General features: G+C 36.5%; 3 protein-coding genes across 4 annotated transcripts in view; all 3 read right to left on the bottom strand.

The window, feature by feature from the left end:
• aff1 (AF4/FMR2 family, member 1) overlaps window positions 1-3,487 on the bottom strand; it is a 33,689-nt gene extending 30,202 nt beyond the window's left edge. The window contains exon 1 of one of the 2 annotated variants that reach the window (XM_078956345.1): window positions 3,243-3,487. In XM_078956345.1, coding sequence (XP_078812471.1) covers window positions 3,243-3,259 — 17 coding nt within the window. In that variant the 5' untranslated portion in view covers window positions 3,260-3,487. The remainder of the gene's footprint in view (window positions 1-3,242) is intronic. The other variant, XM_078956344.1, reaches the window with a different exon arrangement.
• A 1,899-nt stretch (window positions 3,488-5,386) lies between these two features.
• Window positions 5,387-7,730, bottom strand: LOC105355224 (uncharacterized). The gene is made up of 2 exons (XM_011481709.3): window positions 7,361-7,730; window positions 5,387-7,095 (listed from the first exon to the last, which is right to left on the bottom strand). The coding sequence occupies exons 1-2, from the start codon at window positions 7,584-7,586 to the stop codon at window positions 6,728-6,730; spliced, it is 594 nt and encodes a 197-aa protein (XP_011480011.1). The 5' UTR covers window positions 7,587-7,730; the 3' UTR covers window positions 5,387-6,727.
• A 172-nt stretch (window positions 7,731-7,902) lies between these two features.
• On the bottom strand, window positions 7,903-11,551 carry gsdf (gonadal somatic cell derived factor). The gene is made up of 5 exons (NM_001177742.1): window positions 11,296-11,551; window positions 10,682-10,836; window positions 10,484-10,576; window positions 10,270-10,400; window positions 7,903-9,564 (listed from the first exon to the last, which is right to left on the bottom strand). Exons 1-5 carry the CDS (start codon window positions 11,415-11,417, stop codon window positions 9,415-9,417), a joined length of 651 nt encoding a protein of 216 aa, NP_001171213.1. The 5' UTR covers window positions 11,418-11,551; the 3' UTR covers window positions 7,903-9,414.
• Between the last annotated feature and the right edge of the window lie 5,051 nt (window positions 11,552-16,602).

Raw genomic sequence — 16,602 nt, 5'->3', positions numbered from 1 at the left:
AGGGTCCTCATCGACACCCCTATTTATTTCATTTTCTCTTTCCTTTCTTTAAAAGTAAATCTTATAATGATCATGTATGTTTTAAATATTTGCACTGTTACGAATTGTGATTTTAATGCATTTTCCTGTTTTGTGAAGCACTTTGAATTACTTTGTGTCCGAATTGTGCCATACAAATATACTTGCCTTGGTCAACAACATGAAGGGGTCCATCCAATTGGTCAAATGCATAAAGGGTTTTCATTTTCATTTTCATAAAGGGTAACCGTTTATTGCAATTTTCGCCGTCTTTTGCAATACGTGTATTGCAAAGCTTTGATATTGCCATCACAAAAAAATGTGCAATTTATTGTGCAGGCCTAATTCTAATTATTGTATTCTATTTGAAAAAGCTTGTGGTTTTGACCTTAAAGCTACAATGAGCAGACCACAAGCTCCCGCTTCATTCTGATGCATCCACTTGCAGACAGCTAGATACATGTACGTCTTTGTTTTCCTTAATCGAGCTGGCATTTATAATAATAATCATCGATTGAATTTAGCTGCACTTCTCCGCTTACAGGTTAATTAAAAACAGCATAATCATAAGTAAATGACTTTTGTTCTATTTTTGAAAATAGAACAAAAGATGATCGGATAGGTACTTAAATAATGGAGAGCGTTTTGTAACGCTTATGGAATTAATATAACAGTAAACTGAAAGCTTATTAACAGTAAACTGAGGCTAATTCTATCTATCTATCTATCTATCTATCTATCTATCTATCTATCTATCTATCTATCTATGAAAAAAACAGCTTTAACTTTACACTAATTTACCCAACAAGATGTTGTAGTGATTTCACTTCTGCAGACAGGTGTAATTAAACACAAGCACAATGAGAATTCACAATACTTCTGTCAAATCCCCAAAGAAGACATTCATTCCAGTTAAGCAAACAGAGCATCTGCATTATATTAAATGTTGCCAAAAAAGTTTTACCATCAACTAAAAGACAAAAAAAGCATTTAAAATGCTGAAAATGTCCCATAAATCGATCCTTATATTTGAAAGGTTTTTCTTTTTCATGCACAGAGTACCCATCACATTTACTGACAGCACTCCCACTGGAATGTTTCCATGGCAATAAGGGGGCTGCAAAGATTTGGGACCGAGCCAAACAGATGTGCACACACTCATTATTGTGAGCTAGCTAAACTCATAGGATAGCACACCCTGGCAAAATTATATGTCTCCAATACCCAGTGGTAATAGGATCACAGGTGTCAACTCAAAACAAACAAACAAAAAACAACAACAGGTAAGGCTGGTGCAGTTTATCCTGTTATCCATGTCAGTCAAAAACAAGCGATTGACATTAAAGGAACAACATTTATTAAGTGTTTTCCTGTTTCAAGAATGAATTTGTTGCTTACTTTGACCAAAGCATGGCATTTTTTAATTAATTGTTTTAAAAAATGGTTGAATTATTAATAAAACTACTAAGATTTAGCAGAAATTAGTCTATTCTGATGAATGCGTATGCAATTAAAAAGAAATTCTTACTAAAAAAAATTCCACCATTATGATGCAATGATTTTACTTTGCTCTTCCCTATGACTAGATTACTGTCTACATTCTTAAGAAAACCACTGTGGATTTATAAATATTTTTAAAAAAATCAATATTATCTTGCATTCAGTGTATAGCATTTTTTTACAGAAATAATCCAGACTATGTTATGTAGCTCCACTTGGAAGCCCAACCTGAAAGGACGCCAACATAGGAGTTGAAATACCCTGCATTTTTTGTATTGCAATGAGCTTGCATGTGCTTGAGAGATGCAGACCCCCCAGGACATAAAAACCCCTACATTTATTTAAAAGTGACAGTGATGACTTGGCTAAGCTTCACAACATCTTCTCATGGAAGATTTAAGCTTATTTTCAGAAAGAGCTGTTAAAACTGGAGTCGCTAAATGAATAGTTAAACATGACCAAAAAAAGGAAAAATTGCTACTCAATAAAAATGTATACAATTCTGATAAGTTCATTTACCAAGCTGTAAAGGATGAAGATATGAGAGCCTAACTATGATATTACATTGAGTTTAACACACTAGCATCATGATTTACTTCAATAAGAGCAGTACGTGTGTGCACAACAACACTCAATTGTAATTTGAAGAACATAAATAGAGAAACAAAAATATGGAAGTTTAACCAAATTCCATTGAATGTAATATTACAAAGCACTTTAGTTTACAACCGTTAGTCATTCGAGTGCTGATACTGTCAATGAATTTTGAAAGGTTCTTTTATCGTGTTATTTACTTATTTTTTGTCTTTTTAAACAAACTAGCTATCATGCAATGTTAGTTTTCCATTTCAGTTCAGGGATTCAAGAATAAAAAATAAAATGTCCTACAAAGGATTTCTAAATTAAATACTTTGCTCCTGAATTTGAAGTATTTTGTGAGTAAAATTAATGGGATAGAGAAGTTTATATAAAGAACAATTCTGACAAAAGATAACAATAATAATTAAAAATCGTTGAAAACCAATTTCAAAATAAATAAAGCTTTAGTTAAATGTTGACTTAACAGAAAAGACTACTAACGCAACAATACATCATTTATTTAAACAACCTACAAGGGATATATATTGTATAACAAACAAAAACATAATAAACAGAAATATGGAGGTATTTCTGTACAACTTGGTGCATTTCTGTTTCTTAATCTGGAAACAAATTTGAAATGTGCAGACGCAGCCCTTAATTAGAAAAACACATACATTGAGCATAAACATAAGTAAACATGTTTGACATTTACTAAAGTCAAGGAAACATTTGTTTAAATGGTTCCTTGTAATAATGGAAAAAAACAGTAACTATTTAAAGACCCCAATCAACTGGGATTTATACAGTCTTATTTACAATAAACTCATGATAAAGAGGCTTGTTTTCTAGCTGCAAAGTGACTTTGAAGCACGTCAGCCGATACAACCGCACCGACCAGCCTGCTGTTTGTGTTTCCAGCTGATTCCACCACTTCCTCGAACGGCTCACCGACCCGACAAATCTTTATTTTTGTTAGTTCGACATTGACGGCAGATAATTAACGCCCCCACAAACACCCTAAATGACGGTCTCTAGCTGCCGGATCACTGCCACAAAAGGTGGCAGACTGTTAATGGCAAAGTAAGGTAAACTTAAAGTTAGCTACTAGGTGCTAGCAGCTAGCCGCGGATGCGTCTTCCTACCTCGGCTGAGATGCCATGGTGCTGTGCGCCTCTCGCCACCGTCAAAGATGGTTCTCATGTGTCCCTCGCAGTCCCCAGTAAGATTGTGTTCTCTCTTGGTCACATTGTTTACCGGTGAAGTGGATTTAAGTCTTTTAAATGACTGTCAGACCGCTGTTGTTTGGTAGTTTGTTATCTGAGAGTTTTTGGGTTCACTTCAATCCATCTGCAGTGCAAGCTGGACTGTTCTACTTTCCGCAAATGACCGGGGGGTGTAGCTCAATTTTATACGCTCAGAATTGCCGAAATATAAAAATAAACTTAAAAAACGCCACATTGTGCTTTGGTTTATAACTAAACGGAATACAATGAAAACACCACCAGAATGGCTGGAGATTAGAATGTAATTATTAACAATATTCTCTTTTGAAGGAATAGTTTAAAGTTCGGACTGTGTCACCCCTGGGTTTACAGTCATGGCACATCCGCGCAGTGTTGACATGTGCTGTGGTTATAGAAGTTGAGGCAAAAACTTTTTCCAACTTTTCATTGGACAACAGAATGACAGATTTTACAAAGTATTATTTAGTCCGAAACAGATTATGCATAAATAATTAATGTAAACGATTAACACAGGTAAATCATCAGTTTTCACAGAACATAAGAACAAGCTGGTCCACATTTAAAAGTATGTATTTTTTGTTTGTTTGTGGTGGTGGTTGTTTTTAAATTTATTTGTCGTTTTCTATAGTTTTCAACAAAAAAGTCGAAAGAAACCAAAAACCTAATTGACAGACTATAAGTTTTATGGAATCTGATGTCTGACGCATGGTAAGCTGTTTGTGCTTTTTCAAGCTAAAAATTAGGAGGAATGATTATGATAAGAAAAATAATAACAATACTTCAAAAACACCAGAACGTATACCACCTTATGTCCAACTAATTACTAATACACAGCAAGTAGGCAAATCAATATTTTCTTCATAAGTATAAGTCCAAACTGGCCTCTAACAGTGGTTTTTGCTGTTTAAACTCAGTAGTTCAACATCTGACAGAGAGCAGATTTTTCATTCAAAATTGACATTTTAGTAGTATGACATTGTGCGGTTATTTTTCACTGTTAAAGGAAAGTTTAATAGTATTGATGACTCAAACTTGTCCCTTAGGACATAGAGTGAGTGTGTGTGGTTCTCTGTCTGTGTGTGACCCTGCATTGAAGGGGGACCCTGCAGCGTGGACCCTGTCTTTGCACATAGGTAACTGGAAAAGGCAGAGGTTTCACCTGTGACCCTATACTCTAGGATAAAGCTAAACGTATGACACTGATATGACACGTTATACAAACTGCAGCAACTCTGCCATCAAGTGGCAGTTTGCATAAAAACTCCAGGCTCCTTAAGTTGTTGACATGTTATTGCATTTTTACTGTATTGGATTTTGCAATTTTATCCATGAGGCTTAAATAAGGACATGTGTGACACATAAGCTGCATTTATTGGAGTAATCATTAAAAATTGTTATATTATTATTTAAATTAAATGTAGTCTTACAGGTTATTTTTGTGTAACTTCATTCCTTTTTTTTGATATATTGTGATTTGATTTAATCATCCTTTAACTTTGTAAACACAAAACATTTTTAGAAGGTTCTTGCTTTCATGTCTTGCCCTAACAGTCTTTTATTAGAAAGCTGCAGCTCATTCAGAACGCCACTGCCAGGGTTCAGATCAGATCACTCTTGTTCTCCAACACTGACCTTAATGTTAAACAGATGCTGCTGGAATCAAGATCTACTGCAAACACTATTGCAGCAGGGCTCTGAGATCTGCAAGAAACAATCAGCTGGTAGAACTTAGTCAGAACCAAACATGTTTGAGCTGCTTTTCAATGCCATGCGCTTAAGTGAACCTCCAGCTGATCTTAGATCTCATCCAACTGCAGCTATATTTATGTCCAAACCTTTTAAATGAAATCCTTACTTTTTTAATAAATATAGTTTCTAAAAAAATTCAACTTAGTTTTTATTTGCCTTCCTGCATGCTTTGTAAACATTTGCATCTCTGTAAAGTGCTTTGAGCTGGTTCTGTGTATGAAAGAATCCATACACTAAAACTGCTTTGTCTTGATAATATCAGACACATGCAGAAATGACTGTAGACAAAGATGTTATGGTTTTTTGAAACGTCTTTTATTTCACTGAGAACTTTTCCATCACTGCATTTGCTTTGAATGAGAGATCATTGAGCTTTTACCAGGCTTTGTGTATACAGGTTCAGTGGTCTGTCTGTAGACATCAGCAGTAATTTGCCATAAAAGAAGAAATAAACATTTTAAAAATAAATCTAAGGTTAAACAGTTATTGCTGTTCTAAAATGTCAACTTAAATCAATAAACAATGCAACAGTTAAAAAAAAAAGAAGTCAAGTATTTAGTTTGGAGGTCAATGAAAAATTAAAACAGACCTCGAGCAGAACACAGCAGAAAGTGAAAAATGTTTATTTTGTGAAAAGACAGATTCATCATCAAATAACTGTTTTTTTAATGTATTTATGCTGTATAGGTTTAAAAAACAACACACATCACATTGCAGCGTAGCATAACGTAGGTAAGATTCAAAACTATGCATGGATTGTATCATCATATACATGTTCCATCCGATTTATCCATGAGAAAAATAATCATTTTTCATTTTTGTGCAAACAAAAAATCTGCAAATTTACAAAGCCAGATGAAAATACCAAAGGAACCAGGGAAATATGTGGGGACAAAACATTTTTTTTGATTTTTTTTTTTTTTTACAACATTTAACTTCCTACCACACTTAAATCAGTCATTCACATATCTCTTTTTCTGTATTTACACTTAATCACTTTGAAAAATGATTGAGATCTTATCCTAATAATTTATCTTGCATATCAGTGCTTTTGTGAATATTTATAATGGACATCCTTAAATATTTGTTTATTGCTTATTAAACACAAAACATATAAAAGGATAAGATTAGGATTACAATTAGGGATAGGGTTGTCTAGAGAGGCAACTGGGTTCATAACTACTTGACATTCAAAGGAGAACTGAGCATGAGTAAGGATAAGATAACTTTAATCATCCCACGATGGGGAAATTCTTTTGTCTGGAGCGGCAAAAAAGACATCCAAATAGCAAAAGTGACATTCAAGCAAAATCAAAGTGACCTTCAGGTGCATGTGAACCTTTTGTTTAGTCCCAACAATAACCTGTTGCACAATTTTTTTCTATATTTTGATGATTTAATTGAACTAACATTTGTGCTAACATTTTCAAATGATGTCCAAATAAATTACTTGATAACGTTTTACTCACACAAAAATTTTGGAATAAAAGGGGTACAAAAAACTGTGTACCGGCATGTTATTTTTTCTTTTCTGCTAATTTTCCATTTAGTCTAATTAGATACATAAGTTAGACTTTGAAAAATGTCATCTGTGCTTTAAAAGTAAAATATCTGAGTGCCTTAATGTTAAATCTTTATCCTGCACCTTGTTTGTTAGACTGATTCGGGTTTCTCTGCCAGAAGGTGACCAAATAAGGAGGGCATCTTAGTAACCTGTCCCCTAGGTCATCTTCCTGGGTCACTATTTGCACGCAGAATGATGTGTCCGTATCTGGCGTGCTGAAGTGCGTCGTGACCTCGTAACGAAAGCCACAGCTGTCTGCAATTGTGGTGGGGCTGCTGTGTATGTGAAGCGCGTCTCTTCTCGGGGCAGAGGTTCTGACTTGCAGCTGCTCGTGTTCCGTCATAGACACATCCACAGGCACCACTACATAGGCACTCACAAAGCTCTCTCCAATGGTGCACTTTAACTTGGAAGACCAGCAGTATTCCCCAAGTTCTCCTGTGAAGACAGACAGATCTGTAATGAGACCCAAACACAGCTGTTCTCTGAAAACAAACCCAACCAATCAATATTTGTTAAAATAATTAAAGAGATTAATTTAGCTTTAAATCTTTTTTTTCCCGCTGTAAAATGCACATATCCGTAACATTTACAGAATTTTATTTTGTCTCTGCTAAAGCTTAATGGTTTCGTGGAATAGGATTTAAATATTGTTTAAAATTAAATTAAAGCATAAACTAATCTTATTTAGAAAAAAACTTACCTTCAGTTGAATCTGTAATCCGTATATTATGATCATCCTGAAGTTGTAATTTGTTGATGTAGGTCATTGAACTGCACTCGATCAAACATTCAGTTGGCAGTTTCATGGTATTTGGCTTCGGCTTTATCTCCGGTGCTTCATTTTCTGTGCACTCAATTGCCCCTGTAGCAATCAGAAGTCGGGACAATAAGCCCCAACACAGACAGGCAGTGATGTACGCAGGCATTCTGTCCAGCACTGATTCAAAAAGAGAAAAAAAAGCTTCAGTGGTCCCAGGTCAGAGAATGAGAGCAGTGAGAGAAAATATTGAGGACTATTCAGAAGTCTGCACCCTGTTGCTCTGCCCCTCACCACCAACTGGCCCTCAGGAGTGCTGTGCCAACATTTTTTCCTCTCCTATTTCCCTCCCTCTTGGCTAAACATCACGAGTTACTGCCTGTCTGACAAGAACAACTCCCAAGCAAAAGGAACAATTCTTATTAAACAAACTCCTTTTTCAAAGCTGCACATCAATGCAAAAATATTTGACAAAGAAACCATTGTTTTCAATCACCTTTATTCAAATAATTGAGAGCAAAGACAACATAAATTGTATCAATCACCGTATTATTACACATAATTAATCTAGCAAAGCCTATGGTCTAAAGCAAAGCATTGACATGGACTATATTTATACAAAGTTGTAAATTGAATAAAGAGGTAATACAGATGTGAAGGCACAATACAAAATTTGAAATGTGAGGTTAACTTTTTAAGTAGGAATACAAAATGTTATAAAAAATGTGTTCAAGAAGTTAATATTTTACAAGTGAGAACATCTACTACTGAAGGAATCATTACAAAAAAATCTATCAATCAAAATAGTTTGTATTTTTTACATGAAAATCAAAATAGAAAAGCTGAGAATTAAATTGTTAAAATCCAGCACTGTGAAAAGCAAAATACATGAAAAAACAAAGAAAGTCAGTGTTTATATTAATTAAAAAAAAAACACTTATTTGGGTTTCCCCTCCCTGTCTCTCTGCATCTTTTCGGCCTGTTTGGGTCTGGAGGTGGGGCCCTGCCAGTGATGTAACAGGGAGAGCCACTGCATATATGTTATTGTGGTTTCATATGCAGTTTGTTCACCGTTTGTTTTATTGCCATCATCTGAAGGTTACTTGGAAAAGGTTTAGAAATCTCCCAAAGATTGACTCTAATCAAAAAGGAAATAAAATTATGCAGATTTTCTTTTTTAATAATTTCAGCTGTCAATGTTCTAGGGTTTCAAATAGTTTAAATACGGCTAGGACAGAAAATGTTTGCCAAATGCTTTTGAATAGAATGAAATCTGACCACTTCCAGATTGTTCCACAGAGGCCCAAGGGCTGCTTTAAAAAAAATCTCTCAATGTTTTATTTGTTTTCTGACTGAATTGGAAACTTGTGGGGCAATTCTAAAAAACACAGTGTTTCATTTAAGGTTTTAAAATTCATGTGACAGCAAATCTGTGTAAAATTGGTAACCTCATTTGACCAACCTGAGTCTCCCGTCTAAGAAAAAAAGAGCCTTTTTTATTTTTTTCCGTGTTCAAAAGAGGACATAACAGTCTCACAAATCAGAGAACGACTACTGGCCTGTGGGAGTGTTTGGCGCAGGAAAGATTACACATTTTTGGAGGGAACACTCAGTAACAGTTAGACTCTATAAATAGCAATCTGTACTCCAGAGACTGGAAGCATCTCTTACGGAACGGTCATCTGTTTTTCTTTGATTGATTTGAAACACCTACTTAGACTAAGTGGACTCTATGTCAAGCAGATGAGAACATTTGTGTCTATTTTAAATGGGGGCATTGAGGTTCTATGACTCAATAGGTTGGTTGCTCCCACAGCGGTGCAGCAGGAATGCAAAGCTGAGACTTTGCTTTGGTTCCCACAATCAGGTTTAAACAAAAAGACTAACAGTCTAAGACAAGAGAAACAATCAGCCTCACAGGTGTTTGTTAGAGTAGATAGGCGACACTTTGGACATGCCAGTTGGCTCAGCTTCACAGAATTTTGACCAACCCCTGCCTACTTTTTGCAGGGCTGCTGGGCGCTGCCTGGTCCACAGCCGCAGCCGCGAGCTAGCTGCACCGAGGAGATGACAATGGTGCTGGTTTCATCCATGAAGACGATGGGTACTATTTCAAGGGAGGTGGGCTTGCAGCAGCTCGCCTGGTCCTGCAGGAGAGGAACGTCAGCTCAATAGATGTTTTTACCAAAAAGTACTTTAGAAGACTAAACAAGGCAGTGGAACCAATCTAAGCATTCTTTTTGTTTTTGCTTGTGTGGAAAAAAATGTGCAACAAATATAATTTGGATTAACTAGTAGATTGATGGCTGATGGGTAGAAAAAAACAAGTCAGCAAAACTCTTATACACAGAAAATCAAATAAGTTGGGCAATTTCTAGCACTCTATGTAAAGAAAAAACATAATTTTGTGTTTTTTTTATTAAAGAGAAATAAAATAACCAAAACGTAGATATAAAACACAAAAATATATGCTTTAAGTTTTTTTTAATGAACTCCTGTAGCCTCAGTTCAGTCCCTGCAGGCGTTTTGCTTGCTCCGCTCTGTGGAATGCCCTGGCTGTTAAAGTGAATGTACTTTGGCAGGGAAAAGGTAATTATAAATATCCAATTTCTGAACACACCAAGTCAAACATCCAGCTGTGTTCTCTTGGTAGCTCTCAGGCTAGTGGGTGAACGCTACTAAGCATAAATAAAAGCATGAATGCATAAAAACAAAAGTGAATATTGATTTTTTTTAACCCCAAATTGTTTTTGTCGTTGTCTCATTTTGTGAGCTTGGAAAACAATATTCATGTTGTTGTTTTTTTGCAGAGAGCAAACAATTTAAAACATCAAATCAGTATTGCAGAATACCTGTGAGCCTCTGATCTGGACTCCATCATGGGCTGCCGGACACTGCGCTATTTGATCCGAGGAATTGCAGAGAGCACACCGGTCAATGATCAGGCTCAGAGGATAGATCACCCAATTGTCCCAGCCCAGATCTGGAAAGTGACGGAATGACTTGGCACAACATCTTATGCAGTAAATGTGTGTTGCTTAAACATGAGGCCACGGTGTTGCAAACCTTTCATGAAGACCTCGGTGGCCATGGAGCAGCACTTCAGGCTGGTATCATTTTCACTGTCGCATGACACAGAGGAGCTGGAGAGCACTGGAGCTGGAGGCACATGGGAAACTTAGAATCTAATTGACCACAAATGAGATTCAATTTCACAGTTTCTGATGTGGGTTGACATTTCTTGGAATCAGGAATACCACATGCCTGTAGTGTCCGTGACACCCATGGCGGCATTGAAGGTTCTCTGCCACTGCTCTCGAATAGTGTCCAGCCCGCCAGCTGGCAGGCGTGGCTCCGTCTGCAGGCTGAGAGCTTCAAGGAGACTCTTCCTGAAGGACTGCAATGACTCATCCTGACACCTGAACACAAAATATTTTTTTTACACTTAACCACAACATTAAAGGCAGTTAAAAATAGACATTTATACCATAACATAAAAAATATACATATGTACATATAAATGTTTGCTATGTGTATTTTGACTAAACAATTATAGCTTTTTTCTGATCACACTCTGGATGAGGTTGAAAATGTTTAACATCCTGTCACCCTCAATGATATTTAAAGATACTTCACAGATTCTTGGCCAAGACATAAGTGGTCTCTTGTGTGGCAGAGTGACTCATTCCACTGATGACTGAACAGAATGCACTGTTACGTCTCTGCTTGCACGTAGTTCCCTGACAGAGAAAAGTCAGCAAAGCTACACTTCGCCTCCCACTATGACCAGCATTTGCAGAGTTAGCTGAAAAGGATCGTTGCAATTCGCAAACACAACACAAGGCAAGTGAGATCATCACAATCATGTCAAAACTAACCTGTGGTGGGAAACAGTAGATGCAGGAGAGGCTGCAGGCTCTTCCCTTGACGGATGCAGGACAAAGGCAATAACCATTGAAGAGCCAAGAAGCATTAACAAGACAATGAGTGCCAAAGACATGGTGGACGAGCAGTAAGATCGTTCTGCAGAAGGTATAAGACTGAGTTAGGCTGTCCGTCAAGATAGGCTAAGGTTGATCCCGTAAGTTTGGAGGAGAAAGGAGTGGCGAGACTGATGCTGCGCTTGGTACTGCTAGCCCGGGGCCTGGGAACCTGAGTTTTTATCTTGTTGTACCTCATTGTGGCCTTGAGATACTGAACATTGTTGGCTTTTCCCTTGTTCTGTGTGAAAGAACACAAGGAGAATGATCCGGCAGAGGAAGACAGAAAGACAGATTCAAGGCAAAAATTTCAAAGTTGAAGCATCTTTTACAACATGTATGTATGAGACTGGCAACAAATGCAAAAAAAAAACATGTTTTACAATATTCAACAGGATTTTTTTTTAATAGGATAAAGGATGCAAGTTTAAATTGTAAGCATTTGAGACTCACACCAGTTTTTGGGATGATTCAAAATGTATATGTAGTGTGGGTTTTAATACACTGCAAAAAATGTATTCTTACAAAGTACGGTAGTGTAATTTCTAGTCAAATGAATTTAATGACAGGCACAATGAATCAACAGGTACTGTTCAGTATGGTAGAATAATAAAACTTCTTATTAAATATCACTAAGTGGGTCATTCCACTATCATACCCATCAAATTTCCAATAATCCACAAACAAAATACTAAAATATGTAGTTTCTGACTAAATGTTCTTGTCCTGAGACCAAATCTACAGAAACTAAGAGAAAAGAATGCTTAGAAATAATTTAAAATATACCAAACAAGTCTGGAGAACCCCCTAAATGCAAATTTCCCCTTGTCTCACCCACCAATGTCCAAATTAAATCTTAAATAAAACAGTTCAAATTTAATTAAAATTATTTTTTGTATTGTTTTATTTGTGTCTGTTTATTATTTAATAAACAAAATATTTCCAATAATAATTATTTTCTGTGCAACATGTGTTCCACAACATGCATGCAACCCTGTTATCATAACTTCTTTAACAATTTAGAAGAATAATAGAACAGAGGATTACATGGCATGCTGAACTTGACATCAGTTTTCCTAAAGAATGGGAAAAAAAAAGATTCTCCTCTTTTTAATTTTTCATATTTTTTACAACATCATTGGCTTAGATTTAATGTCACACTCTACCCCATGCAAACCTGTTACCAATATAATCAGGATAAGACCATTATTTATATTTTATTTATTTACATAAGTTTGTCCTCTTAGTCAACAGTAACAGCTAAATAACTATCTTTAATTCTGAGAGAAAGCCAATATTAGTACAGATTTGCAACCCTGTTACCATTTTTTGCGGGTAACAGGTTGCAAACACCAAATACATCATGTATATACATACATAATACATTAATATACATAAATAAAAACATAATGTAATAAAAACATTGTACAATTGATCTGTAATAAGCCAATGCTAACCACTTCTATGACTGTTTATTATCTATTTTTGGTGAATATGAAGCAGACAATCCGAAAAATGAAGGTTTACTTTTCATGAATTTTGAAGCTCAAATGTCCTTTAATTCTGGGAAAACCCACAATAATTTTTTTCCTTGCAGCTAATATCCTAACAAGACAGATTTTGAATGCCAATTCAAAAATCTCCATGTTCAAAGAGTGCCACAGATTTTTATGACAACATGGGAATGTGGGTTTTGAGTGTGAGAGGTGCACACTTCAGATCCTTTTGGTAGCTTTCAAACAATTCTGTTCTGAAACGTTCCCTGCATCTTGTGATCGTTCCTTTGTCCTTTTTTTGTTCCACATATTAGTCAACACATCATTTTAGCTTCAGTATGCTTTCTGCTTATCCTTTACTAAAGTGTCAAAAGTTGTTTCTGTGCATCAATCCTCCACTGAGCTAACATCTTCTGAGACGCTCTGCAGAAAAATGTAAGACTAGATTTTTTTTTGTTGGTTGTTCCAATTATAATACCTACCTGGCAGCAACACTTCATAAGGGTAATTATCTGCTAAGATAAAGCCTCCCACTGTTTGACTCTTATGAAAACAGAATGTCACCTCTGATAAACTTCATGAAATATTTTTACGGCGTTGTTGGTTTTCAAGGACAGGATCCAGAGGATCAAAATGTAACAAAAAATAGGAAATATACCTGTAGGTGATGTAACTGTCAGAAAGCCAGAAAGGGAAAAAAACAAAGGTTGTTTGTGATCAAAAACATATGCATGACATCTGGGGCGGAGCAGTTTTATGTTCTCCCATCGGATGCTCAGGCCTAGACAGAGTCCCAGCAAACTTTCTCATGAGGCCTGAAATAGGACGAGTTATCTGCAGTGCTGAATATCAAATCATCATTCCTCCTTTTTGCCAGGGAATGTTTCATACAAGCAGATACAAGACTTGCAATCCTTTTTTTAAACAAACCTGACATGACAGGACGATTTTAGGGGAGGCTCATACTCACATACGCACAGATTTACCAAAAACTTGAAACCCTTCATGCTGTGATTTCTGTGCAAAATTGGGGAAGCTATATGTTTTATGTGGTTAAAAAAAGAGTATTTTCCTGTTTCTAAGTGTTTTTAAGTGGCAAATTCCGATGAAAAACACTTGAGCAGCTCTTTTGTCATAACTGACCCTTTTTCTAGTCTGAAGCATCTTTTCTTTAATGCATGGTATACATATATCTACCTGTTCATTAACCTAAAAACATTTTAGTTTAAGTTAATCTAGTTATAATACCCAAATCAGTTGTTGTCTGTAAAAAAAACTATTAAAAAAACAGATTTTATGAGCCAAACCTTATCTGAATTAAGCCGTCTTCATTAGTGCGTTTTTCTATGCTGTCATCTTATTGAGATGATTAAAGATAGTTAAAGAACTTTATTTTTGGCCTAACAGACCTAATGAAACATGGTCTCAGTACTTATTTTAGTTTTCTAAGTGACCTCTTTCTTTTGCTTTTTATAAATGCTTGGAAAAGTCTGAACGTGGGAGCAAAAGAGCTGCACATATATGACAAATATGAACCCAAAAAAAAGGTACAATTGCACTTTTGGTAATATGGAAGGATCTGGAGGACTATTACTTGGATGTGAGCCTTCAGAGGATGTTTCTGTCATCACTGCTTCTGACCTGCCACTGTTCTATAAATATGGATCCCTTAAGAACATTTTTCTTTATTTTGGCTCTTCCTTTTTCTTTTTCTTTAACTTGTCCTGTCCAACAGCTGAGCAAACAGATGAGGGCGTCTTGTGTTGGACATGTTTCACTTTTAGAACAGGGGGTTAAGAATCTTCTGACACACAAGGTGTATATTTGAATAAACCCCTTTTGTAAATTATACTATACTTTATTCATATTTGTAACAGTTTTATGTTGGACCAAACGGAGGAGAAAAGGAGGGAAGAAGAGATAGGGATGTTAGAGAGGGGGAAATACTTGTTGGCTCCAGTAATGTTCACATACAAACAAGTTAACATGTACATAATACAACTAACGTTCACACACAAATACTTGTGCATTCAGACTAACACATATAACCCTCTGGTCCTTTCCCAACTTTTCCCACTTTTCTGACATGTGGAATAGCAGCTCAAATGCTCAGTTTGTTAAATGTAGCCCCAAATATTAAATGGGCGAACAATTTAAACAAAAAATTCATTTTTTGTGTTTAGGGAGGTGTACATTTTTTATAAGCTTGTTGTGGAAACATTGCTTCATTGCTTTTTAGTATAGGTTTTAAATGCTTCCCCTATCATTAATTGTTTCGTAACCAGTTTTTTTTTTATCAGCCACTGTGAAAACATGAGGTAGTGTCTTATGTAAGGTGCTCCACAAGTCACAACAGTCTCCCTTAAATATAAGCAGGCCGAAACTCGATGCTGAAACCCTCATGATTTATGTTTGTGGTGGTACTCTAAGAATGCTTAAATTATTCCATTGTTTTCTTTCATCTCTAGAACTCCCATACATTTAGTCTTATACGCTTACAGATGGACATATTCTGACTGTCATGGACAACGGAGGTTCCCCATGTTTTATTGTTTTGCTTAAGTAAATGTCAAATACTTACATAGCACTTGTCTACCTTCTTAGACGGCTCAAAGCATTTTACAGTCACAGTACCATTCATTCATGCATGCACACACACACATTCACACACTGATTGCGCTGCCTAACATTGGCACCAACCTGTGACCACCAGGAGCAAAGTTGGGTTCAGTAAATATGAAATAAAAAAATAAAATAGCATTAACTGATTTCACTGGTTATGGGAGGAAGAACCCAATTGTTTGAATGCTGACAGTATTGACAACTAGACTTACTGGCCACTTTATTAAGCACACCTAACTCTTCTGAAGGTTTGGTCCATGTTGACATGATAGCATCACGCAGTTGCTTCAGATTTGTCAGCTGCACATCCATGATGCCTATCTCCTGTTCCAACACATCCAAAAGGGGCTCTGCTGGGTTGAGATTTGGTGACTGTGGAGGCAATTTGAGGACAGTGAACATATTGTCATGTTCAAGAAACCAGTCCAAGATGATTCCAGCTTTATAACATGCTGCCTTATCCTGCTGAAAGTAGCCATCAGAAGATGGTGGACTGTGGTCACAAAGGGATGGACATGGTCAACAACAATACTCAGGTAGGCTGTGGCATTAACCATTCTCAATTTGTACAAAGGAGCCCAAAGTGTGCCAATAAAACATTATAACACCACCATCACCACCAGAATGAACTGTTGATAAAAGGCAGGATCCTGGATCCATGTTTCCATGTTGTTGATGCCAAATTCTTACCTTTCCATCCGAATGTCATAGCAGAAATGGAGACCAAGCAACATTTTTCCAATCAACTATTTTCATTTTAGTGAGTCTGTGTGAACAGTTTCCTGTTCTTTGCAGACAGGAGTGGCCCACAGTGTGGACTTCTGGTGCTGTGGCCCATCTGCCTCAAGGTTGGGCGTGTTGTTCGTTCAGAGATGCTCTTCTGCAGACCTCTGTTGGAACCAGCAGTTGTTTGAACTACTGTTGCCTTTCTATCAGCTGGAACCAGTCCGGCCATTTCCTCTGATCGCTGGCATCAACAAGGCCTTTCCACCAAATGGACATTTTCTCTTAACAAATATTTAGACCAGCTCGTCTGGCACCAACCAACACATCACGTTCAAAGTCACTTCAATCATCTTTCTTCTCC

Source organism: Oryzias latipes, chromosome 12 (assembly GCF_053564925.1).
Source record: "Oryzias latipes strain Hd-rR chromosome 12, Olatipes_Hd-rR_3.1".
Classification (NCBI taxonomy): Eukaryota; Metazoa; Chordata; class Actinopteri; order Beloniformes; family Adrianichthyidae; genus Oryzias; species Oryzias latipes.
The sequence above is the reverse complement of the archived record's forward strand: the minus strand, read 5'-3'. Positions and strand labels throughout refer to the sequence as shown.

Coding starts and splice junctions, on each gene's coding strand:
- LOC105355224 (XM_011481709.3), bottom strand. CDS start 7,586: ATGCCTGCGTACATCACTGCCTGTCTGTGTTGGGGCTTATTGTCCCGA. Junction 7,096..7,360: donor GATTACAGATTCAACTGAAG/GTAAGTTTTTTT, acceptor CTGTCTTCACAG/GAGAACTTGGGGAATACTGC.
- gsdf (NM_001177742.1), bottom strand. CDS start 11,417: ATGTCTTTGGCACTCATTGTCTTGTTAATGCTTCTTGGCTCTTCAATG. Junction 10,577..10,681: donor GGGTGTCACGGACACTACAG/GCATGTGGTATT, acceptor ATGTGCCTCCAG/CTCCAGTGCTCTCCAGCTCC. Junction 9,565..10,269: donor TCCAGATCAGAGGCTCACAG/GTATTCTGCAAT, acceptor CCTCTCCTGCAG/GACCAGGCGAGCTGCTGCAA.